Below are 26,453 nucleotides of genomic sequence, written 5' to 3'. Positions count from 1 at the left end.
TTCATGGCATAGTAAGCTAGACAGTTCGGAACCAAAGAACCAACATACATTGCACTGTCATGATTTGGTTACACTTTTCAAAAGTTATCACAACCATCTTTATCAGATGAAATTATCAGATGTACTTGAACAGGCACAGATAAGTACACCGTAAACAACAAATATGCCTAATGATTCTGATAGTTTATCACAAGGTTGGGTGATGAGATTGTGATAGTACGTAAGTCAAAGGTTTCACTTTGACAGGTTGCCGAACGTGCTTGTTGATGTTAAAAGGGCATAAAGCTATAAATAGATATGTGACCTGCTTTAGTTACTTCAATTGTGATTATGCAGGTCATTCTAGAACCACAGTTTAGCAGTGCTGATGCATCACATGGTCAATGTCATAGACACAATAAACACCACTTGTACACTTGTATGTGGCACCAATTAGAAAGCAGCCTGAATTCATAGAACAAGCATCAACCCTTTTATTTTTATCTGATATAAACATGTTTTTGTCAACAGTTAGAACATTATTATATTGTACCAAGCACCAAGACATTCCTTTGGAGGCAAAGTCATTTTGAAGTGATGCAAAATTCACGTTGTAGTGTGAAGTGTTAAAAACACTTAACACTCACACTTCTAAGTGTGTTTGATCTCATGATGGACAACTAGCAAAACATCTGGTCATGTCAACCTTGTTCATTTCTGAATAAAATTCAAAGTGCTTCCTCCTTAACGTTTACTTTTGAGAAGAGACCATCACTACTGACATATGATTCTTCCATACAAATCATATTCTTTGTACATCAAGTAGCTTTTCAGTCCTGGTGGGAAAGGACCCGAGTTTATGAACTTTGGGTCTCCCAGCCTTCGTGGGGTCATCTCTCTCCTGATGACTAGTCTGCATAGGTGTTGCAGTGAACGAGGACTCCCTGGGAATACATCCATGAGAGAACATTGTATTAATTACTGTAAGTTTGAATTTTGTTATCTAATGCTATACATTCATATTTTTGTAAGTGTAGTTTAAGTGTCCATGCTACTTATACTACTCACCCAACATTTCTGTAATTTCAGCCCACTCTTTATGCTTCTTTAGAACCATTTTCAGCTTGGAGCAAATGGGAACATGATTGACATAGTCGAGGAGAACCCGCACAGCTCTTGCAGAGAACTGTACTAGCCAAGAGACGCTGATGAAATCACATAACTACATGCGGCAGAAGATAGAGACAGAAGTAAAGATACATACATACAGATGAAAACAAATTTCCATCAGAGGTAAGTTAGCTTAAAATACATCAGCTCTGTTCCAAAACCTAGTGAGTTACCTTGTTACTCTACTGCTTGTTGTTAATTTACCAAATAATCTTTAGTATAGAAAATAGTTGGAATGCTTTACAGAAATCAAGCTCGTAAAAGTGTGCAGGAGATTTAATTCACAATTGATTTCAATAGTTTGCTATTAGCATGTTGCTAAGCTAATGTCACAATCTTAAGTAGCATATATTGTGTGAAATAGTTTAATTAAGTATTCAATGATTATACACTTACAAAAAACACTTTTTGTCCACCGTCTTGGGTTGATTTGAACTTTTACTTTTGGAACAAATGTTTGGAGTGCGCATACATTGACAACTTGCTAGGTTTTTGGAACATTAGTGGTGAACTTACTGGAATCTTCTCACTGGTGTGTTCTGAGGAGTGACCCCATGTTGTATCATGAGGACAACAGAAGCATTTTTCTGCATCATAACCAGCATTTAGCAGCATTCGCATCATCATCTCATCCCTCAGGCAGTATTGTAAGGCAGTTGGAAACACTGTGTCATTGATCTCTGTGAAGTAACAGTTCACATCTGCTTGGCTGGCTAGGAGAATCCTGACAATCTCGTACCTCCCAGCTCTTACCGCCACTAGGAGGCAGCGCAGAGGATCCAGGTCCGTTTTGGCTCCAGCATTTAACAGCAACTGGGTGCCGGTCACATCTCCATTGGAGACCGCAAAGTACAAGGCGGTCTTTCGCATGTCCCCATAGTTATCAGAAATATGCGTGTCTAGAAGAGCATTGACGTCGAAACCTTTGTCCACCAGGAGCTCCAGACATCGGACATAGCCTCCATCTGCAGCTGCATGAATTGGGCTCTGGCCTGAGAGATGGAGTGCTCTCTTTGTGGTTACTGGGATTAACATTCTCAAGGCACTGGAAAGAGATTGTACAACTAGATTTTAACATTTTTCTGGAAAATTAGAATGGTGGGACAGTTACTCATCAACATTTAATACATATGGGTTCTCATTTCTGGCCCTTGAGATCCACTTTCCTGCAGAGCTTAACCCAACCATAATCGAACACACCTGAACAAGCTAATCAAGGTCTTCAGGATTACTAGAAAGTTACAGGCAGGTGAGTTTGATCAGGGTTGGAGCTAAACTACAGGAAAGTTGACCTCAGGGCCAGAGTTGAGAACCACTGGGTTAGGGGTTTATTTAAAACCTCTAGTGGTAAGCAGTAGTGTATACAATAAAATGCATTGAACTCTGATTAGATTTGCTGTCTCCAGACAAATCATTCAATGCTAGACCTGTCTCTAGATGGCTTCCAGTTCTAAAGTTCAATGTAACCGTAGCTAGATATCAAGGGTGACAAAATTAGCAAAGGAGTAGCATATCTCTTTGAACTTACAGGTAATGCCCGTTGTATGCTGCACGGTGGATGGGAAGCTGCAAGGAAAGACTAGCGACATTAGGATCGGCCCCATGTTGAAGTAAAAGCTCGATGCAGTCAGGATTCCCAGAACCAGCAGCGTCAAATAGCACACTGTCACCATTTGGTGCCTGAACATTTACATCTCCACCTGGTGGTGCGGAGGACATCATTCTGTTAGTTTACTGGTTTGTTATATGTATAATGTTGTAACTGCATTCTTCCTTTGTGAATATCTAGTAACATCCTCTGTTTTTTCTTAGAAATACCAGTATTACCATAGTGGATAAGGATGTCCAGCGCTTCTGCTTGTGCGTACTCTGCGGCAATCCCCATGGGCGTCACTCCATTCTCGTCTGTCTCCGAGACGTTTCCTCCATGTTGCAGCAGGAGCGCAAGTATGTCGGTACAGCCCACCTTGGCTGCCTCATGAATGGCCGTCCACTTTTTAGGGCAGGCTTGGTTCACCAATGCTCCTCGTGATATAAGTGTAAAGGCGATTTCAAATGAGTCTGTTCTTACAGCTCCAAAACAAAACAGGAACTTATTACAAATGCACTAAAGACACTATAGAAATTGCGAATAAGAACCTACCCAATAATAAAGGAGATTCGTTTTTGCTGTTGATCCTATTAGGTGAAGCTCCATGCTCAAGCAGAGTCCTAACAATCTCCACCAGCCCAGCTTGAATCGCCAAAATCAGTGGTGTCTCTCCATCTGCGGTTTCTTCCTCTAAACTCAACCTGTAAGAAGCTTTTCAACCAAACCACTGAGTATATTAATATATCTGAATTAAAACTTGAACTTGAAACAGTCTTTTTTGTTAATTCAGTAACGCCACTATCATTGTCAGTGAGTTGCTGAATCATTCACTTAATTGATTTGTTCAAAAATTCAGGAACGAAACAAGTGACTTATGAGTGAGTCATTGAATCATTTACTCAACCAATTCAGGCTACGTCAAAACTACGTCAGGCTACGTCAAAACTAACACATCTTTTACTTCTAGGTTTTGCCTTCCATCCACACTGAGTCAGCATTTTTGGCCTGCTAAAACTGAGCTTTTTGTAGATGCTCTTCCAAGTGTATACATTTGAAAAAGCTGTTTTTGGCCGCATTTACATTGCATGGTTCAAGTGACCCAATTCCAATGTGGCACAATATGACCTGTGAACATGTAAGCAGTAAAAAAGCACATGGATTCCAAAATTCTCATTCATATGTGGAAAAAAATCTGATATGAATCAGATACATGCTTTTACGTCTGCCATGTAAGTGGACAGATTGGATATTCCCATGTCAATGTGAGTTGTATAATATAGAAAAAGCCACGGTGGCGAATGACGTCAACTCAAGTTGTATATAAATCATATTTTATTAGGATATTACATTCCGAATGTATAGGCTACAGGTAAATAAATCGAAGTGTTTACAAACACTATAGCTATATGCTATTTTAGTTCCCCTCACTGCACAAAGCCAAAACAAATTAATTTAAGGTTAAACTGAAAGAGAAACCAGCCTTGGCCTCATGTAGCCTACCTCATTCGGCACAAATCCAAATGTTTCCATATTTGCAATAGTCTATATTAAGATTCTAAACTATTAATTATTGTGTAAACTATAGGCTTTGTACTTCACTCGCGTTCGATTATCCACATAAAAAAATCATCCTTTACGTGCGCAAAAATGTGTTTGCCATAACACCACAGTGGGATCGCACTTAAAGCCGCAGATTGTACTACGGACTATTTAGTAAATTGAGCAGTGTAATTTTTTTATATATCTGTCTGGTTGACTGCATTTTTATTTTGATAATGAACAGGCTGCGATATCCAGTTAGAATTTATGTGTGTGGGCGTGAGACGCCGGCGCAATCACTTGCCTACTTATAACAGCTACAATTTAAAATACTCATCATTTATGGTCATACTAATAATTGGAAACTCTAAAGGATTTACTTTCATTTGTGTAAATAATAATTTCTAATTCTATTTTAACATGGCATTTAACATCTTGTCGGTTACCAGTTAATGATCGGTTAACGGGCGTCAGTTAGAAAAAAAAAAAGAAAAAAATGAACATCTACCTTGGGTTGTTTCACCAAGTGTAGTGTAAATTCAGATATTAGATATGGGTCACTTTTAAAAGACGTAAGCTGGCCGCCAAAAAATTATATAGTCAGCAAATCAGAATTGGGCATCAAGACCTGGAGTGTAAATGTGGCCTTAGTGTGAACTGTGAAAATGGAGGTATCTGAAACCGATAATGCATGTTAGTCACATGACACAAATTGTACCAATAGAAAGCCATGTTCATACCGGTATGTTCCTGCTATGTGTTGTTCACTTTCACAGTGTTCCTAAAGATAAATATTACTTTGTATGAATCTTCATATTATGTTCCAGCAAAGATGAATTTACTCGCAACATTTACTTTACTTCCTGTAAACATTTATAGAGGTGTTTTAGACTGTACATGGAATGGCGATTGAGTGCAACCTGGATGCACCAGCAAATGGTGGGATATTTTGCTACTAAAATGATTGTGCTAGAATAATAACGTGAGAACTTTATTATGCCTGGTCTCTCGGTATCATCTCATTAAGCTTTCATTACGTCGTATGCATACGCAGTAAGATTATTTTAGCGTTTTCCAGTGTTTTAGTGTGGACGAGAAACTTTTGGAATATGCTAGAAGACGCCAGTGTGGACAGAAAGCATTAAAAAAAGAAAATACCATTTTTATTTATCCGAATTAATGTAGACATATCAACGAGTGGACTTTCTACTCTAGCTCACCATAAAGTACCATCTCCAGCACCTGCACAGACTGCTGGACAGCAGCCCTATGAATTGGGTACCACCCCTTGGTATCCATCTCAGTGAATGCAGCAGGATAATCGGACAGCTCCTGCAGAGCAAAGAGATCTCCTGTGGGGCCAGACGAAATGACCTTGCACTTAGCAACGTAGCTAATTATAATTCACCCAAATAAAATGTACTTTTTGATGTGTATTTTCCATTCAACCTAATTGAATTGCAGCAAGCATAAATTCTGGAGGGCAATTTCACCTCGGAATATTGCATCCAAGATCTTTTGATGTTCCACACTGGATTTGTGTGCAGGATAGAAAAAGTAGTTTGTAATAACATTGTCTAAGATATTTGCTTTTATTTCGAGATTCCAAAAGGCAACTTCTTATGTGAACATCACACCTTCCGAGGGAGGTAATGTCTTTCCACGATTCCTGAATGCTCAGTTGGATTGCAGCGTCGAGAAGCTCATCTTCCTCATCTGATCCATCCATTGTCCTGGAGGTAAATAAAAGCTTTTATGCAAACACGTGCAGAGTTATATAATGTTTTTACTTGTATTGTTCTGGTTATGTGTTAAAAGTCATCTTTTATGTCAAGTATATTGTTTTAACCGAAAAGAAATTCTCAGAATGCTTTCATATGACACTTTAGCCATATAATAGAAAGGTTGAAGTGACCAGTCAGTTTCCAGAAAGACGCTTCTGCTGTAGTTAAAAGGAATTCGATTCGTCTGCCTTTTTCAAGGGAGTTGTTTTCACAGAAACATTTAAATTTTTACTTCTCACAGGAGGACTTCAACATTTATACACGGCTAGAAACGAACTTTGCGTTCGTTTCAAAGAAATGCTGAACTAGGGCATGCACAACCGACACTTCGTCCACCACTTCCAATCAATCATTCACGCTTCACCGAACAGTAAACAAAGGCTCTAATCTCACCTTATGAAATACAGTTCCTGTGAAATCACGCGTCTCGCACTGCTGTGCCAGTACTTCAGCAGCACCCAATCTGAACTTGAGAGCTCCCCTTTCCAGGCCCAAAACAGCAACAGACATGCATCTAAATTTGGCGTTCACCTGCTCTGGCCTTTGCCATGCACACAGTTAAAGTCAAATGACAAATGACCACATGGTCACTTGATTTTTTTTTTTTTATATATATGTGCATTAAAATATTTGTTTAAAACAGCTGCAAATAAGCACCTGTAATTTGATTTAATGGCTAAAATTAATAAATTACGAATTACCTTTTTTTAATTTTAATACACCAAATACCAATTATGGCAATTCAACTACTTTTCAACTTCTGCACACAGTCTTCAGGCAATTTTTACAGCCTTCTGTAAATGTAATTGACCCGTACAGAGTGCAGCTACTGATACAGTATATTGTATACAGTGCAGGCATAACTTTGCGGCTGGGGAAATCCCAGAGTCACTACATTGTAACCACCTTGTGTTCAATGAATAACTAGAGAAGGAATCTTGGAAAGTCTTGTACAGTGGCTCGAAGAAACCTTGAAAAAAATTATTCAAATTGTCTTAATGTTTAATCTTTTACAGGCCTTGGGCAATGTTTTAGTTTTCGGTGTACATGCTCAAAAGGAATGAATAAAGGAGTACTTTATGAGGTTGTATTATGAAAGAATAACTACGAATGTGAACATAAATATAAATGAGAGTTTACAAATTAACAGCATAAAGATGTTTATAAACGCATAGCCTCATGAAATGAGAAGATTGGTGATTATGACTGTATGGTCTATGGAAAATGGAGGGTTTAAAGAAAAATTAGAGGATAAAAATGGAAAGAGTAGGATGATGGATAATGATAATGGATGGAAAACCAAATTAGAGTTTTGTTCTGCCTCAAAAGCCTCTGAGTTTAGCTGCTCAAACAAAGAATAAATACACTGGCACTGACGTATGAGTGAAAATACATTTTATTTAATATCCCAGACAGTTGCAAGATCAATCACAAGATATGTAGCATGAATACAATTAACATTATAAAATACTATTTGTGTTTTAAAACCTAATCCTAAATTACTCTCTATGGAAAAGAGGAACTTGATATTCAAATAGTTATTGTGGGAAAAAAAAGTTTTATATAATTTATAATTTATATAACTGACAATGTCAGTTCAGATTCCTTGTACAGCAGGTAATTTCTAATCGGAGGTGGAAAGGAATCCATTATAATGGTATTACGGAGTCTTTTAACGGTCAATGTTTTTCTGATTTCCAGACGACAGAGGTGCTTCAGGGATCGTGGGTTGTCTGAAACAAATTCAAAAGCTATTAGTCTGCATTCCCCGAGACTAGAAAACCATTGACCTGTTTCTAGAAAAGTGATATACCAGGTACTATCGTCTAGCATGCATTTATTCATTTTGGGACTATGTGCTGTACGTTTAAGTTTCTTCATATGACCCAAAATGCGACTTCAATACGTCAAGAAAGACCGGCTAAACTAATAAATAATTAAATGCGAACCCAGTGAACTCACTCAAGATGTTGCATATCTCTGCCCACTCCTTTTGTTTCTCCAGGATACATCTAAGATGTGAGCAGATGGGGACGTGGTTGACGTAGTCCAGCAGGATCAGTACCACTCGTCCAGACAGATCAACCAGGCAGCACAAACTTATGAAGTCACAGAACTGTGATGTAAAGGCAACATAAGCATAAGCAAGTTAAGTTTTGTCTCCCATGAAGCACTGTAAAAGTAATATTAACAATTTAGTATTATAAAATAAATGGTGCCACTTTACAATAAGGTTCAGTTAGTTAACGAATTGGGCATCATAAACTAAAACTGAACAACAAAAATCATGAACAGAACAAAATCATGTTCCAAAACCTAATGGTCTGCAGCCAGAGATTGTTATATTTGACGGAAAGAGACCGAGAGAAGCTACAGCCAGCTGACGTGAGAAAAAGTAACGCTAAAGTAATGTAATGCATTACTATCCATAAAAAATAACCAAGTAACATAATCAGTTACTTTAAGGCCCCGATATACTTTAAGTGAAATCAAAAACGAACTGGTGAAGCATCATAACGAACAAAATCAGACCAAAATCAAGTTTGTTTTGGGAGTTTGAAATGGCTCGCCAAAGGGACATTTTTGGAAAGCTTAAAGGGGCATTCATTCCACCCATTTGAACATTGTTTTTTATTTAAAGTGGGTCATATATGTAGCCGAAATGTAAAATAAATTTTGAATTTGGTGCCTTCGTGACCGAGGAAAGACAAAAAATAACTTTAGGACACATTTGTGTGAAAGACAACAACTCCCACAATGCACCACATTGCACAGCTCCGCAAGCCACTCCCACTAATCCAGAAAGCGCATATCTGCCTATAAGAGAAATCAATCTTCCCTCTACAAGGCTAGCTACCACCAGAGCTTGAAATTCATTTCACATTCACACAAAATGTCTAGTTAGTTGGCGAACTCATTAGTGCATTACTCCTCGTTTGTATTTCTTTCGAAAAGGTGAATTATTGCATGGTACCTGGATGTTCAGTCAGAACATATGCGGTGCGAAACTAGGATAGTTCTCAACACAAACATCTGTGTCCTCGTCTGATTCAGAGATTTCGTCCAGGAGAAATTGTCATCGTTGAAATTCTATGCCACAGACTCTATCTCTGTGTTCGTAGTTGCATAGTGAGATCACCGGCGCCACCAGTCCGCCCTAACTCGAGCCAGTCCGGGCTCCTCGTCCGCGGCAGGCAGGTCTTCTGCCTCGGCGGCTCTTCGCTATAATACGGCTTGTAAAGGTAGCCACAAACACCTGATTCAAGCATCAGACTTCCGAAATCCTCTTCTATATCATATTGAGCACTCTTCTCCGCTATTGTCATAACTTTACATCTGTCTCCACAGCGCCTGTTAGCTTAGCTTCAAACAAGATGGAGGATATTGCTTTCAGTTTCAGAGAGTAAAGTCCCACCCACTGATCTGTAGTAGGTCTGTACTAGATCTGAGCGGGTCCCGCCCCCTGGGAAAGATGAGGAACGAGTGTCTGTAGTCTCAACAGAAATCCCCCCCTCTTACACTTCCTCCTACAATGACGCAAAATGACGATTTTTGCGTCATTGTAGGAGGAAGTGTAAGAGGTAAATAACGGCTTTCTCCCGTCTCAGGGGAAAATGAGAAAGTGTTGCATGACTATTCAATAGTATGACTGGGTTTCTAACAATGCAAAGCTTAATGCAAATGGGTGAAGTGTCCCTTTAATTCCAGCTGGTAAACAACTTCAAACAACGGTAATGAGTAGGTGTGTTATGGGGCTCCACCTTTTTTGATGTGAAATTCTTTTCACCCCTAAGCGAATAACGGAAAAGAACTTCACAGTGAGTATTTCGGGGCCTTTAGGGAGTAACGCAGTATTGTAACGGATTACTTTCAAAAGTAACTTTTCCCAAAACTGGCGATTAGATTCCAAGTGAAAGTTGTTCATTTTCAATGAGAGGCGGTGTTTGAGGCAACTTGAGTGATCGGTAACTGAGCAGCGACACTATGACTGCTCATGGGAGAAAGGACATTGGAGCTTATTTTGATGTTAGCATGTTAGAGATAATGTAAGATAATGCCGTAATACACTAATAAGCACACAAAATATGTAGCATCTTGGTCCATTGCATTCTGGGATTTCCCTCATGATGCTTTCTAAGGATTTGGCCAAATCAAAGTATCTTAGAAGGTATCATAATTATGCTGCTATTTGGAAATGCGCGCTTACAATGTTGTCTGTGTAGGCTTTGGAACAGAACTTTTTCCCAAAATGCTGTTATGTAAGATTTTTTGTCTATAATCAGACCCAAAACTCACAGATATTTTGTCTTCTCCATCACATATGACACAACGTGGTCTATGTGCATGTATGTCCATCCAAGGAAACCTCATGTTGAAATGGTAATCATGGTGACAATGGAAACATTTGTCTACATTATATCCGTTATTAAGAAGTAATCGCATCATCTTCTCATCCTTCAGGCAGTACTGTAGAGATGTGGGAAATATTGTGTCACTGATCACTGTGAAGTAACAGTTCACATCCGCCTGCTCAGCCAGGAGCATCTCGACAATCTCATACCTCCCAGCTCTCACCGCCACTAGGAGGCAGTGCAGGGGATCCAGGTCAGGTTTGGCTCCTTTTTTCAACAGCATCTCGACGCAAGTCAAATCTCCATTTGAGACGGCAAAGTAAAGGGCGCTCCTACGCATGTCATTGTAGTTGTCAGAGATGGTTCGGTCGAGTAGAGCGTTCACATCAAAACCTCTGTCAATCAGGAGCTGCAGGCACTGCACATGACCTCCATCTGCAGCTGAGTGTACTGGACTCTGGCCACATTCAATAATAGCTTTCTTGCTTGTCACTGATAGCAGTATTTTTAATACACTGTAAATAGAATTGGTATGATGCAGGTAAGCGAGTTCACATCCGCAAAGTTGTTTTGATCACTTTTACTTTGACTGTTAATGGGGGTTTCTTCAATTTCAGGAACTTTTTTCATATCCCTGGGGTTGATTTTAATTAAAACAATACATTAGTTTTATGTTGTCTTTAAATGAAGAACCCCCCCCCCCCCCCCCCCCCCCCCCCCATGCCATTTTATTTAGATTTTCTTTACCCTTCAATCTTAAACTTTGAAAATCCAGCATTACAATTTTGATTATATAAATCTTAAAAATATTTCCAAAGACACAAATGTACTTATTTTTTTAATTATTTAATTTTATTTGAAATAATTACAGCATTCTTTTTCCTACGGAGCCCCTAAAGTGACATGGTGAAGGTACAAAGATGAGAGTAAAAATTCTGTTTCAATTCTCTTGCAAAAGTATTGCATTTCCCCGCAAAACTTTTGCATTCCCTGAGAAACTGATCACTCAAGTGGGAGGAAAAACTTTTTTTCAGGTGAAATATAAGTTTACCTCCCATCTCATATTTTTTCATCACCATGTCCCTTTAGGGGCTCCGAGTTTCCCACCACAGCTATAATTTCTTCCCCTAAAAATATATATATATTTTTTGCTCATTTACCAAAGCTGGCAGTGAAATATGGGAAATGATGTGCAGAAGAAAAATAAAAAGGAAAATAAGATGAAAAACAAGGTAAATATCACAAAGGAATAGTTTTGTGCATTATTTCCAATCAAACTGTAATTTTGTAAATTTTTGTGAAAATATCGAATTGTGTGTATTTATAATACATAAAATGCTAGCTGTCAAATTAGCCTCAAGACAAATATATCCAAACATAAAAAATAAAAAAAATTGCTAATTAAACGGTACATAATCTGAGATGAGGTGGAAACGACACTGTGGTGAGAATTTTCATTAATTAATAAAAATGAATAAAATTTAAAAAATAATTCTCAAGTGATGTTAGACATTGTTAGTGTACAAATTAAATAAACTAGTGTTAAAAAGCTAACTAATGTTAAATAAACGAGTGAAAAAAAGTGTTTCCACTGGACCAAAAGTGTCAATAGTTGAAGGAGGACCCAGCTATGTTAATGTATTTTAGTGTTTAACTAATTCAAATGATTGTAGACTTACAGGTAGTGGCCCTCGAAGGCCGCACGATGTATAGGAAGATGCTTGGTAAAACTGACCCGGTTCGGTGAGGCTCCATTTTCAAGCAGAAGGTTCACACAGTAAGGGTTTCCAGAACCAGCTGCATCCATCAACACACTTTCACCCTTAAAGGACTGTGCATTCACGTCAGCTCCTTGTCATGATGGATGGATTAAAACTAATTAAACAATACCGTGGTTAATCTTGATCTCATTTGTGAGATGAAAGGTCCTCACCTAATTCAATGAGCACTTGAAGGACTTCTAGATTGGCGTACTCTGCTGCTACACCCAATGGAGTCACTCCATTAACATCCCTCACTGACACTTGGCCACCTTGTCTCAGCAGCAACATTAAGATGTCAATGCAGCCCACTCGTGCTGCTTCATGCAGTGCCGTCCACCTCTTCGAACAAACCTGATCCACTGCAGCTCCATGTGTGGTGAGAGCATACACCATTTTATAAGATCGGACTCTTACCGCTAGGACAAAATAAAGAAGATTATTATAGTTGTTATGGAAAGTACAAGCAGGTACCATCAACAGGGCAACTAAATCAACAGTGAAGTTGTGTTTCACCCAGCAGAAGTGGAGACTCCTTTTTGCTGTTGAGGTTGTGTGGTAGTGCCCCATGTTCAAGAAGGATCCTGACGTTCTCCTCCAGTCCAGATTGAACGGCTAAAGTCAAGGCGGTCTCTCCATTCCAACCTTTTTCCTCCATGTCAGGCTGGCTGGAGACTGTGGATTGAATGATCATCAAAACCAAATCTAGAGTATATGGCCATTTTCACACAGCGACAGAATACGGTTGTCAGTTTTGTATTTAAGTCATTAAAGGAATAGTTCACCCAAACATGTCAATTAGCCAATAATTTACTCACCCTCAAGCCATCCTATGTGTATATGGCATTCTTATTTCAGCCAAACACAAAGTTGTATTAAAAAGATATCCCAAGCTTTATAATGGGAGTGACTAGATTTTGAAGCCCAAATAAGCGCATCCATCCATCCATCATAAAAATAATCCATATGGCTCCAGGGGGTTTGTAAAGGCCTTTTGAAGCAATGTGTTTTTGTAAGAAAAATATCCAAATTTATAACTTTATAAACTGTAATCACTAGCTTCCGGTAACAGCTGTACACAAGTCTAGTTCTGGCGGAAGAGCGACCTCTATCCAGAAGCTCAGAGGATAGAGCAAAACAAGAAGTCTAAAATGAGAAATGTCAGGGGAGCTTGAGTTTGTTGCCCAGCCCTATTTGTTTGTACAGCGAGAGGCGTCTACTCTCGCCTAAGCTTACGCTACGCCTACGTCCTATGTCATATTACCGGCCATTACCGCAAGCTAGTGATTACAGTTAATAAAGTTATAATTATGGATATTCTTTTAACAAAGAAGGCATTTATTAACCCTCTGGAACCATATGGATTACTTTTATAATGGATGGATCTGTTTTTTGGGCTTAAAAAATGGTACAATTCACTCCCATTAAAAAGCTTGGAAGAGCCAGGATATGTTTTAATATTACTTCGATTGTGTTTGGCTGAAAGAAGAAAGTCATATACACCTAGGATGGCTTGAGATAATTAGAATTTTTGGGTGAACTAACAGTTCACACAGTTATTTATGGGAGTGACAACCAAATTCTATAACCGAATTCACACCTGAACAGAACTCACAAACGCATTCTTGAAAAACCCTTGCTTGTGTGAACGGAACCAGTCTGGACTAGTTGTCTGTTGCGTCTTACAGTGCGAGAGAGCCATTCTGCGCTGCACAAACATGTCTACCCTGTGTTACGGGTTTTCATATGTGGTTTCGGTAACTTACAGCGATGGAGATATGAGCTGTGTCCTCTGAAGTTTTTAGATTCAGTCACTGTTCTCCACCAGAGCTGCTCCCGTCAGTTTTGTGTTCTACGCGCAACTCTCCACCCATGATATAAAAGATGTTGTCGGTTAATAAAGCTTTGACAGATGAACTCATGGCTCGATTGGACTTCTTGAGTCAAAAGTGATAAGACTTTTCAGTTTTCTGGACGTCACCATCTTTGATATTACTTTGGTCACTTTCGCTATGGTTACTAGTAAGAGAATACAGGCTTGACTCCCGTTGCACGTTCACAGAAACAGTATTCGAGACGCCACTGTTAGTTGCTGTCTGAACTGGATATTTCGAGACTCATACCTTTAAGTTAATGCAGTTGTCAATCCCAAAAACTGACAGTGTGAACATAGCCTATATGTTAGAGACAGTGTCGTTTTCCAGCAACTTATCCAACCCTTCTATTTGTACCAGAATTGTCCATCCAGGTCCAGGACTCACCCAGAACTGACTCTAGTACTTTCGCTGATGGTTGCATGCTGGCCCTGTGGAGTGGAAGAAGTCCACAACTGTCCACTTCCCTAAAGGCTGAAGGAAATTGCCTGAGCTCATGGATGACTGCAGTATCACCTTAAGATCAGGATAGAAGAAAAGATTATAGACATATTGGCCTTGTTCCACACCAAGGTTTCCTTTATCACATGTACAGTGTCAGCTTGATCAATCAACATTTCTGTATATCAATGTGGAAAAATCTCATTGTAGAAATGGAAATGTACCCCCATTTTAGGGATTGGCGATTGGTGAAACTCTCTTGAGAACCTCTAGGCCCCCTTTCAAAAAGGGCTGTTCTATTAGGAACTTATAAGAACTCACAAATTCCTGTAAGAACTCTAAGGAATCATAAACACCATCTTATGGGAGAGACTTGAATACACAATAGGAGAGGGGTGAACATTCCTGCTCCTGCAGGGCTGGTGTCCTGCAGAGTTTTGCTCCAGGCCTGATTAAACACATTTGAACCAAGGTCATCCAGGGCTGCATCCGAATGCTTAGTCAGCTGACTTGTTGCCTCTCTGCCCTTGGTCTAATAAACTACAATAAAAAAGAGAGCTCTGCAGTTAACTAAGTGGATAATTGATTACAGCAGAGTTTTTTAGACCAGAACGTTGGGACAAGTTGAAGCTAAACTCCGTCCAGGGGTGCGTTTCCCAAAAGCATTGATGGCCAACTATGGTTGCAAGTTCCATTCTATAGGTCTAACTCTTTTGGAACTCTATTGGTACTTCCACGAACTTGTGATCATTGTTGGCTTTGGGAAACGCACCCCAGGACCAGGATTTGATACCCCTGGATTAGGATATCTAATGCACCTTCAGAATGGTCCTGAGGTCCTCAAGTTGGTTTTGCAAGTGTTGCAATCTGAGGAAACTCAAGTATCTTTTAATTTTGATGGTGATGGAACAGAAATAAAATATTTCAAGGCATTAATACATTACCTGTTTCGATTGCTGCCAGCAGTTTAATATTCTCATCACTGGCTGAGCTTTAAAAAACAATAATAAGGATCTGAGAGGAAGTATTTTGCTATACTTTTTGCTATTTTAACTATTCAGTTTCCTTCAAAGCATGTTGTACATAAAATATATAGAACATACATACCTGTATTCATCTTCATTCATCTTGTCCAACAAAATATATCAAGAAAATGTGTCCCATGAATCAGAGGCTATAACATTAGAGCATCAGTGACTGTTGGAGCTAATCAGAGCTGAATACAACTAAATTAATAATATTTGCAAACACAAACCTTTCATTAAACATAGCTGCAGGCTTACCTTTGTGACTTTCTTGTTCCTAGTGACATGAGCTTTTATATTCAAGCATGACCTGCTTTCATTGCCAAAGTAATGCCATGCAACAAATGCCATGCCATTAGGGACAGTCTGTTTCTATTGTAGTCACTTAGGCAACACACACCTGGATAAAATATTTTCTAGGAAGTGACACATGAGATGATTCACTTTTATTTTTTCCCCCTCTATTACTTTTTCAATTAAATCCCCCAAAATAACATAATCCTAATCTAATCTGCACGCTGAAGACTGTTTTTCATGATTTCAGAGGCATATCACACACAGGCACGAAAGGGGGCAGGATCATGTCATGTGACATTAAGCTTGATTCACTTCAGTGAAACGATTCATTTGGGCGGTAATTCGGTTCAATGAACTTGTCCCCCACAGGCATCTTGTTTTTCATGTTTGTTGTAAAGTTGGTACTTTATCACTGTTTTATTAGGTTATACATCGTGGCAAGTGTTATTGTGTTAACATACACTAAAAAAAATATTTAAAAAAGCACCGTGGTATTTTGGACATGGTAGGCCTACCATGTTTTTGAACATGTATATTGCAGCACATTCTTTGAAATACTCAGTAAATGGCATGGTATTACTTAGCCTGTTACCATTTCACAGTTTTACGCCTAAATACGGTAATTCTGTTCAATTACACACGCTTTGCGAATCGGTTAAACCGCCTCGTTAAAAAGAGTCGGCTCAAGAGATTGAACCAGTGACTATGGTTACCATAGCAGCGGCCAAACATTGTTCAGACTCAAGTCATTGTAACCCTAAGCTCTACTCTTTTATTTTAAACGTTAATAAAGACTTTTCCGTCAAATTGCTTTGTCAGAGGACAACGTGCTTTTATTGAACTTTTAGGTTTGACCGTTTAGGTGTGAGAAATTTGTCATGTCAGAGCAGGAGAGTGAAACTGAACCCGCGGAGCAAAGAATGTCACAAGAAGTCATTCAGACAGAGACTGACCTTCATGATGAAGATGATGATGCTGAAGACCAGAGACGTCAAAACGACAGAAACCAACAAGGAGGCGAAACCAACCAGATAATTTCCTCCAGTGATGTTGGAAACTCAACAGCAACGGGTGAAAGATAATTCTGCATTTTACCCCAGTATTATACACTTAGAAAAATACTATGGTATTACTACGGTAAGCATGGTCGGTGTGGGCAGAGTAACGTTATCTTAGTAATACTGTGGTTTTTCTTTGACATATTGCTCCATAAAATGAATGTCAATGTAATACCCTGGTATTCTTTGAAGTAGCTTGGATTAGGGTTCTTATCATTAGTCATCAAAAACATTTAGTTAATTAATGCAGAAATAAAACTATTAGATGAAATTTTTTTTACAAATGTTGCCTTGTCAACTTACTGAAATACATTTGTTGGTCACACTTTAGTTTGAGGAACACTTATTCACTATTAGCTATGACTTTTGCCTCAATAAACTCCTAATTTACTGCTTATTGTTAATAGTTAAGGTAGTTGTTGTTGGGGTTAAGTTTAGGCTAGGTATGGTGTAGGATTAAAGGAATAGTTCACCCAAATATGAAAATTATATGGAAGTCATTAGGGCCCCATCAACTATTTGGTTACCAACATTCTTCAAAATATATTATTTTGTGTTCAACAGAAGAAAGAAATTCTTACATGTTTGGAACAACTTGAGGGTCCTAATAAACAGCCTATAGAGTAATACTGTATGCAAGCGAATAAGCTACTAGTTAATAGTGAGAATTGGTCCCTAAAATGTTACCAGTTTGTTTTGAACATAAAGTGAAATGATAAAAAAATCCAAAAAAGAAGTTGAAATAGAATAGAAAATAAAATAAAAATCCAAATTTTAATAAAAGCTGTAATAGCCTAATATATAAATGATTCCAAAATACCATGGTATTGAAATGTGGTAATCATTCAGTACTATGGTAAAAAAAAAAAAAAAAGTGGTATTACCATAAAATACCATTACTGTTCCATAGTACCACCACATTTTTTGTATATTCATTTTAATATTTATAATTCTAATGCAATTGTTCTTCCAGTTAAGATCTTGCTGATGCCAGAGAGGCACATGATAACGGTGGCCTTCACTATTGGCCTCTCAATCCTGGATCTGAAAAAACACTTCAGCTTCAAGCTGAGGGTCCCATTAGACATCATACAAATCACTCTAGACGGTAAGACACAAAAGATCGTCAAATTGACTGTACAATGATGTAAAGGACACATTAAAAGTCTCTCGAATCTTTTTAATTTAGTTTTACTTTTTGTCTAGAAAAAAGTGTAGATGATGACCAGACGCTGATGGATATTGGTGTACAGCCACATGGGATGGTCCAATTTGAGATGAGCTCGCTAGACCCGGAGAATTACCCCATGAGACCAGACAAACCACAGCAGGAGTACAACATGCCGGATGTCATCACTGTCAGAGTGCAAACAGGTACAGTCAAACTTATAGCTGACTAAGGCATTATGAGGATAGACAAGTTTTTATGACAAGTTTCTGGCTTTAAGACACAGAGACATATCAGGACGTAGTGGTAGAGATAGAGAGAGCCACTCGCGGGAAGGCATTTCTGGGAGGATTCCGCCATACGGTGACCAAAACTGAGTATCATCATGCTGCCGTACAGACGATGCCCAAGAAGAGGCCTGTCAGGAGCATTGAGTCCTTCAGCAGGGACACACAGGTGCACGCATACATACACACTACACAATGGAGTGAAGGACTTCTTGTGCAGTAATAAAACCCATTAAATGGACAGAACTTTCATCTCTTTGCCTCATTTTTTATTTTTGCTAAATTAAAGGAACTGTATAATTTAGCAGAAGGATGGCACATAATGAATTTGCTAAAAAAATAAATAAAAATAACATTTAGCTAACTAAACATTTAATAAAACCTAAAATAAACATATTTTATAATAACACATTTAATAGGCTAAACATACATTTGTATATAAAATATATAATGTAGGCTTTATGTAAAAAATATTTTGTATTATAATATTATTGTAAAATATATTGTATTGTAATGCTGTATATACAAATATTTATGATTTAACCTTTTTTATATTTTGTTATATGACCTTATATACTTTTTATATAATGATATAGTGATTGATTGGTTATTGTTTATAACACACACACACACACATAGACACACAAGGAGTTAATCTTTTTAGAAATGACGTAATTGTTGAGAAAGTTGATACCCATACATTTTATTGATTTATCACTTTGAAATGTCAAGACAATTTAATTTTTAGAGAATCATATTTATATAATATTTTGCCAAAATCACAGTATTATTGACAAATTCTAATTGGGGTAAAAACATATGTAACAAATACATATTCCAATGATTCTGTCTTTTTCACAAAATAAATATAAGCAATAAAACACTCGTGGTCACGTTATATTCATGCTTCATAACTGTGACATTAAACACTACCATTCAAGCATTTGTAGTCAGTAAAAAATTTGTGGAGAAATTAATGTTTTCAACCTTGATACTAATAGGAAATATTTCTTGAGCAGTAAATCAGCATATTATGATTTGTGAAGGATCATGTGACACTGAAGACTGGAGTAATGATGGTGAAAATTCAGCTTTGAATCACAGGAATAAATTACATTTTTAAAATATATTAAAATACAAAACAGTTCTTTTAAATGGTAATAATATTTCACAATATTACTGTTTTTAAATGCAGCCTTGGTGAGCATAAGAGACTTCTAAAAACATGAATAAATCTTTTGACCGGTAGTGTAGATTCAAATCTTAGACCAATTTGGGTTGCCGTTTGGACTGCACACACCCCTAATTTTCTTTGCCATTTAAACAGACGGTGGAGTTGAAACACCAGGATCAGCAGTGCTATAGGAACGCCTCGACTCAGATGACCAAAATCGGCTGTTATGTGTCCAACATGGAGGACAAGCTCATCGCCCCAGGGACTTACATCACTGCAGAAGAGTATCACAGCAAGAGACTGAGAGCTGTACGTGTGTTTGAAGGGGTTGAGAGAGAATTGCATTCATTCTGTGCATTCGCTGTTCAGGACAAATGCTTACATGTAAATGTTTTTCCTTAGGTCATTACACTACAGTCACATGTCAGGCGCTGGCTAGCCAAGTGTTTCACAGACAAATTGAGACAGGATAAAGAACAGCACCTGGCGTGGATGGAAAATGAAAAGAGAAGGAAGAAAGAGGAAAAAGAGCTGCAGATCAGAGATGAATATCACCGCAGGATGAACCCGGAGTCGAAGAGAGACTTTGACCTGCTTTATAATGCCTTGAAAAGTGAGTGTGTGAGTGTTTGTTGCTTACTACAAGCAGCAATGCTACTAACTTAAAGGTGAAGAGGTTTCTGCACCACTAGAATCAACAAATGGAAGTGCAAAAAAACCATGATCATTCAGATAGTCCAAAAACTCGCCATTAGTTGAGACAGTGTTGCTATGTCAGGCTAGTCTGGATGCTCAAACAAACTTCTCAGGAACCTATACAAATGACTTATATTTGACTCATAATAAACTCTTTTTTTAACCTTTTTGCTACATTATATTACATGTGCAACTTTTTAGCCAATTGGTGGGTTCAGCCGGTTCATGCAAATGAACTGGTTAAAATAAATTCAGTGATTCACCTCTGTTCCTTCACAGATGTCCCTGTGTCTTCGTTTTTCAGTGAAATATTTTTAAATCACTGTTTTTTTTTGTTTTTTTTTACTCTGTTACACTACCGTTCATTCAAAAGATTTTTTTAAAAGAAAGAAATTAATATATTTATGATAAAGGATGCATTCAATTGATCAAAAGTGACAGTAAAGACATTTATTATTTCTCTAAAAGATTTCTATTTCAAATAAATGAATTCACCAATGAATCTAAAAAAATATATATCACGGTTTCCACAAAATAATATTGAGTAGCACTACTTTTTTCAACATTGATAATAATAATAAATATTTCTTGAGCACAATAAGAGATTTCTTTCACAAACATTTGAACAGTAGTGTATATAAATTAGTATTGTATTGGTTTATTTTTTTTTTATTCATTTTTGAGTTTATCTGTTAAATTTAGCACTGTCACAGTGATTCAGATCATTGTTGTGTCATAAATACTGCTGTGATGGAAAAATGAGTTAAATAATATCAGCTGATATTTATGGTTTAAAACGTTTAAAAATACATTGAAGTTGACTACATCGTAGTTGCTATGATATATGTGTGGATATGGAGGTATGTGTTGTAATGTGTGCAGTGATTTGGATGTAAGTCAGTGTGATGGTCCTTATTCTTCATCTCTGTATGTCAGAATGGAGGATAGAGGAAGTGGAACGCATCAATGTCACCTTATCTGGTGCGGAGAGAAAGGCAGCGCTGTGCGCTCTACTGGAGCAAGAGACCCAGTTCATCTCCTCCATAGAACAGCACAGAATGGCTGCCGGCATGAGGAACCAGGATAAGGCCATACAAGCCTTCCTCAACAAGGTGCCAATCTTTTGCTAATCGGCTGTTGCATCATGAACATGCTGTATTGTTTTAGAGCAAAACCTTTGTTTGGTTACAGTGCAAGAATGATTAAATATGTCTATTTGATTTGGAACCAAATAGAGCACACAATAACTGTTATAATATTACTTTCAGTAAATCTAGGTGGCAGAAGATTCATTTGGTTTAGTATTTTGAACATTGTTGTTTCATAACTTTGTGTGCATTGAACTTAATGTTGGTCCATTAGAAATATCAGTGTAATAAAATGATTTTAATCATTTTAAATCATTATAGAGAGAGAGAGAGAGAGAGAACATTTTCTTTAATCTAATGTCCTAGCATCCTCCTAAATGCAAAACACAATTGACAAAATTTTAAAGATGTTTGTTTTTGACTTCTCTTCAGTCTGCAGAGCCAAAGAGATGGCGTGCATTTGACGGGAAGGTGACACAAATGGACACCCAGTTCACCATCAGAGCCAAGGAGCTGCGAGACCTGTACAGTAGCGTCACACAGGCTCAATTCACAAAGGACGAACGTCTGGATGTGCTACTCACTCTCAAACACACTGTGAAGGCCAGTTCCAGATCTGTCGTCCAAAATATGGACAAAATATAAACACGTATATTTGCTCATCTAATTTTTAAAATGTACTTGTGAACAGGAACATAAATGCAAGCTAACACAGGACATAGTGGACTTGATTGACAGGGAGATGGACCTGTTGATGAGGGGTGTGAAAAAGAGCAATCTGGATGGGTTGAGAAAGAGGATATCAACCCTCTTCCTCCAGTACATCAAAACCCCTCCGTTCAACCCTCAGGTGTCCAAACTTCTACGGGTATGTGACTAATAAAACTGTGTTGTTGTCGAGACTAACTCATTCGAGTCTGAGTCAAGACCATGTCCACATGCTCCCATGTCTATGACAACATCAAGACCATATTTTCATGTGTCATGGTCATCCTTGAGTCAGAGACCATATTTTGTATGGTGTTGGTCTTGGTCTAGGTCCTCGAGTCCAAGTCTACGATAATATTTTCATAGTCTTGGTCCTCAGACCATATTTTCATGGTCACCCTTTTCTAGTCTTGGTCTAAACTTGGATTCGAATAAGCTGGTTTCGACTACAACCCTTGGCTAAAGTACTTCAAAGTTAATATGAGATTAGCTGTAACATCACTTCCATTTCTCAAGATACTGAAATACAACTTGAGTTTTGGTTGGTTTTCTCACTCTTTGAAACAACTCTAATATTTACCCTGTTCTCCACAGGTGCCTCAGGATCCTGCCGACCTGAAAAAGAACATCTATTTGTGTCGTGGCTGTAATGAGTATCAGTCATGCACTGACTTCGCTCTGAATACTAACGCATCTACAGTCGGCCTCTGTCACCGTTGTATGGAGTTAGACAATAAAGCCCGTCAAAGAGAAGACTTCTCTCTTTACAAGAACATTCTCAGATGCTTGCGTGACACTGAGGCCGAGTGCAGCCCAGATGCCAAAATCACTTACCTGCTGCAGGTAAAGTTCATGCATGTGTGGGTGATTCATTTTGAGGGCATGGAAAGAGCTGGTTGTTTTCCGTAAAACCTGCACCAGTGAAATCAGTAGTTTTAAAGGTGGAGTAAGTAGTTTCACATTTATGTTTTGCGCACTGAAATTAGTCTACATAAACAAATAATACATGACTTGACTCCTACTAGTGTGGATGTGTGACGTTTTTGCTTATTAACTTGTCAAAAAAACATGTTGGTCTTGTGATTTCAACATGGCCACCAAAAGGAAGGACCACCCTTGACTAAAAGCCTGTTCACACCAAGAACGACAACTATAAAGATAACTATATTGATAACTATATTAGCCTCCACACCAGTGGATGATATTGTTCTGTTTAGTCTAAGCGCATGTTTGTCTGTTACTTAAAATGCTCGAGCTTGTTACAGCTGGATGTTTTCTGATTGGCTGTCAATGTTTTTATCGTTCATCAGCTGGAGAAAATCGTTCTGAAAGTGATTCAGTTTCTCTGTGCTGTAATCGTTATAGCTGTGGTGTGGACTCTGCTATTCTCTAATGTTAACAATGATTTTTATAACTTTATCGTTATCTTTATAGTTATCGTCCTTGGTGTAAACTGGCCTTTAAGTTTATCTCATGTGAGTCTGCATGAATTTTTTAAATATCTGTGGAATGTACATTTTTTGGTGGAAAATGCGAGAAACAATTGCTTAGTCCACCTTTAATAGAATAGATTAAAATGAATGGAACACCAAGTTAATGCTTTGCTCAAGACATTTACTGTCCTCATTAGGAGCAGGACCTTCGGTACCTGGTGGATGTACTTTGGGGAGCTCAGTCCGCTTTGAGCGGCTGGAAAGACCTTCATGATTTAATGCTGGTGCGCTGGGAGAAGCATTTGGACTGGAGCCCATGGAACTGCATCCTCCTCACGAACGAAGAGGCCGCTGCACATTTGAAACTGGAGAACATCGAGAAGGTACTGCGGCTACAACTGCTTTTGAATGTCTTTCACACTTAGAATGATTAAACGTCAAACCGCAACTCAGTAAATAATATAATAGCAGATATTTAAAGGGTTAGTTCACCCAAAAATGAAAAATCTGTCCTTATTAACTCACCCTCATGTCGTTCCAAACCCGTAAGCCTTTCGTTCATCTTCAGAACACAAATGAAGATATTTTTTATGAAATTTGAGAGCTTTCTGTCTCTCCATAGACAGCTACACACTTTTTGACGCTTAAAAAGTTTCATAAAGAGATAGTAAAACTAATCCATATGAATTGAGCGGTTTAGTCCACATTTTCTGAAGAGACACGATCGCTTTATATGATGAACAGATTTAATTTAGGTTTTTAGATTTAGTTTTGAATTTGATTTAATTCACATGTTACGCAGCACGTTTGAGCTTCAGCAAGAACCAATGAGGTTCATTCTCACGTTACGCAGCACGTTTGAGCTTCAGCAAGAACCAATGAGGTTCATTCTCGCGTTACGAAGCATGTTTGAGCTTCAGCAAGAACCAATGAGGTTCATTCTCGCGTTACGCAGCACGTTTGAGCTTCAGTAAGAACCAATGAGGTTTATTCTCATGTTACGAAGCACGTTTGAGCTTCAGTAAGAACCAATGAGGTTAATTCTCGTGTTACGCAGCACGTTTGAGCTTCAGCAAGAACCAATGAGGTTCATTCTCGCGTTACGCAGCACGTTTAAGCTTCAGCAAGAACCAATGAGGTTCATTCTCGTGGTAGGTTTGCTCTGGCGTGTCAAGCAGGTTCAGTTGAGCTTTTGTATATGTTCGCTGATCAATGCTTCTATGTGAATAAAAGACTAAATTAAATCTGTTCATCATACAAAGCGATCAAGTGTCTTGGACTAAACCGCTCAATTCGTATAGATTCATTTTATGAACTTTGTGAAATGGTAGTTGCGTAGTAGTTGCGTATCAACGGAGGGACAGAAAGCTCTCATCAAAATATCCTAATTTGTTTGGAACGACATGATGGTGAGTAATTAATTAATGAATTTTTATTTTTGGATGAACTATCCCTTCAAGAACTATTAGACTAATCGAAGTATTGAAACTAAGTGGAGTAAAACATTTTTAGAGGTGACCAGAGTGAAAACCTGTTCAGAATATTGTAATATATAATAAAACTTTAAACTTTATCTGCCAAAACTTTATAATCGTGACTATTCACTGTACACCAGTCAAAGCTCCATTTTAGAGATGGTGTTTACATGTAATGCATGTACAGAACACATTTGTCTCTGCCACCACTTGAACGCAAACCTATTAGTCCCACCATACAAATGCCTGCTGTTTTCACTTGCAGGCATACGATGTGGTAGTTATCCGTAATGTCAAGCAGAAACACACGCTGGCCAGGAAGTACTTCTCTCAGATACCTGCGATGGCCGAATGTCTGCACAATGCCGAGATTCAGCCTGGTGCCCTCGGCAAACTGCTGGTCTCCAAGCCCATCACCGAGGCCACCAAGCAGAATCGCTAAGAGGCTACCCACAATCCTGTGGGGTGCTCAGGGACATCTGCAGCTTCACTGTTTCTCTACTTCAGACAGTTTAAGCGTTCTTCCTCAAGATAATTTATCGAATTTGAATATCTTATATGGTAATTAAAACCGGGAGTTGCTGGGCCATTTGCCATTTGGGCCTCTCTCCGTTTTGTTTTCCATTCATTAGGATCATTCATTAATGTTAATTAGCTATCATTTGGCAGTACTTGAGCAAGGAGTTTTATGATTTTTGATAACTTCTTTGGTATTTTGTAAAACAATCCTGTGTGGTAGTGTGTTTTAGTGTGGTAAAACAATCCACACTACAATCCTGTGAAAAATGCAGCATTAGCATGTTTTCCAGTGTTAAACTTGAGTACAAAAGCTGCATATAAAAGGGAGATCAGACAGATCGTAAAATCGTTAAAAAAAAAGTAAAATCCCTCCATGATTACTCCATAATGCCACACAAGAATGAATCGAAACATTATTTCCAGGAACACTTTGAAAGCCTAAAAAGCTCAAGTTCAAAAGGTTTTAATTAGGCCTTTGCAAATGATATATAGCCTAGATCTAATCAGGAGGTGAGCAATCTAAGATCTGCAATTATAGGAAAAGGTCAAGAACCTCCTCCTGCGTTTCCTTTTGAACAAATGGGAATGAGACCACCAGCACCACAGGACCTAACGGCTAAAAAGAACGACTAGTGAGGAAAGGTTTGAGTTATATTTCTGTCCCTCCATGACGTGAGTTTATAAGATGAGCTTAATAAAACTGTTTTTATTAGACTTTTGGTTTATCATGTTCTTTGGCAACTGGCACAGTCACAAACCCTATCTCTGTCATTCTGTGATCCTGTAAGGAACAATACTCAATCAAACTTCAAAACTAGACAGAACTGATAACAAAAGGCAGCTAATAGAGTAGTAGAGGATAAATGAGAAAAAACAAGTTGGCAAATAGGACTAAAAGATGCATTTGTTGTTGATCGGTTGTAGTGATGCAGATGAAAGAACATCAGAGATCAAATAACTTTTTTTGTTATTGAATAAGAGGAATATCAGCATTTTTCTTTTAAAAACTGTAATGCTTACTGTTATCCTGCTTTA

General features: G+C 38.2%; 3 protein-coding genes across 5 annotated transcripts; 1 reads left to right on the top strand and 2 right to left on the bottom strand.

Annotated features, from left to right (window-relative positions):
* Window positions 1-451: 451 nt before the first annotated feature.
* On the bottom strand, window positions 452-6,623 carry LOC311282850 (ankyrin repeat and SOCS box protein 15-like). Of its 3 annotated transcripts, none has more exons than XM_084396912.1 (10): window positions 6,457-6,623; window positions 5,917-6,012; window positions 5,773-5,810; window positions 5,500-5,631; window positions 3,293-3,451; window positions 2,977-3,222; window positions 2,678-2,849; window positions 1,666-2,194; window positions 1,048-1,201; window positions 452-923 (listed from the first exon to the last, which is right to left on the bottom strand). In XM_084396912.1, the coding sequence occupies exons 2-10, from the start codon at window positions 6,006-6,008 to the stop codon at window positions 754-756; spliced, it is 1,692 nt and encodes a 563-aa protein (XP_084253038.1). In that variant the 5' UTR covers window positions 6,009-6,012; window positions 6,457-6,623; the 3' UTR covers window positions 452-753. The 3 variants fall into 3 exon arrangements, with proteins under 3 accessions (XP_084253038.1, XP_084253039.1, XP_084253040.1); XM_084396913.1 differs by having other exon boundaries at window positions 2,977-3,174; XM_084396914.1 differs by having other exon boundaries at window positions 2,977-3,171.
* A 953-nt stretch (window positions 6,624-7,576) lies between these two features.
* On the bottom strand, window positions 7,577-15,607 carry LOC311283301 (ankyrin repeat and SOCS box protein 15-like; the record flags this gene model as incomplete). Its single annotated transcript, XM_084397653.1, has 8 exons — window positions 7,577-7,796; window positions 8,026-8,207; window positions 10,271-10,930; window positions 12,095-12,266; window positions 12,349-12,594; window positions 12,692-12,850; window positions 14,437-14,565; window positions 15,598-15,607. 8 exons carry the CDS (start codon window positions 15,605-15,607, stop codon window positions 7,639-7,641), a joined length of 1,716 nt encoding a protein of 571 aa, XP_084253779.1. The 3' UTR covers window positions 7,577-7,638.
* A 996-nt stretch (window positions 15,608-16,603) lies between these two features.
* On the top strand, window positions 16,604-25,341 carry iqub (IQ motif and ubiquitin domain containing; the record flags this gene model as incomplete). Its single annotated transcript, XM_084397652.1, has 12 exons — window positions 16,604-16,883; window positions 17,844-17,978; window positions 18,077-18,244; window positions 18,319-18,494; window positions 19,653-19,808; window positions 19,902-20,112; window positions 21,132-21,307; window positions 21,716-21,886; window positions 21,975-22,151; window positions 22,586-22,834; window positions 23,622-23,807; window positions 25,165-25,341. The coding sequence occupies exons 1-12, from the start codon at window positions 16,691-16,693 to the stop codon at window positions 25,339-25,341; spliced, it is 2,175 nt and encodes a 724-aa protein (XP_084253778.1). The 5' UTR covers window positions 16,604-16,690.
* Window positions 25,342-26,453: the final 1,112 nt, after the last annotated feature.

The sequence above is a fragment of the Rutilus rutilus genome (assembly GCF_951802725.1).
Source record: "Rutilus rutilus genome assembly, chromosome: 23".
In the NCBI taxonomy this organism is placed as follows: domain Eukaryota; kingdom Metazoa; phylum Chordata; class Actinopteri; order Cypriniformes; family Leuciscidae; genus Rutilus; species Rutilus rutilus.
This window is presented reverse-complemented; position numbering and strand designations above follow the sequence as displayed.

Bases quoted from the DNA above. Each gene is read 5' to 3' on its own strand.
- LOC311282850 (XM_084396912.1), bottom strand. From the start codon at position 6,008: ATGGATGGATCAGATGAGGAAGATGAGCTTCTCGACGCTGCAATCCAA. The intron at 3,223-3,292 runs GTAGGTTCTTAT...TTTGTTTTGGAG, and splicing joins CGAATCTCCTTTATTATTGG to CTGTAAGAACAGACTCATTT. The intron at 924-1,047 runs GTGAGTAGTATA...ATGTATTCCCAG, and splicing joins TGAAATTACAGAAATGTTGG to GGAGTCCTCGTTCACTGCAA.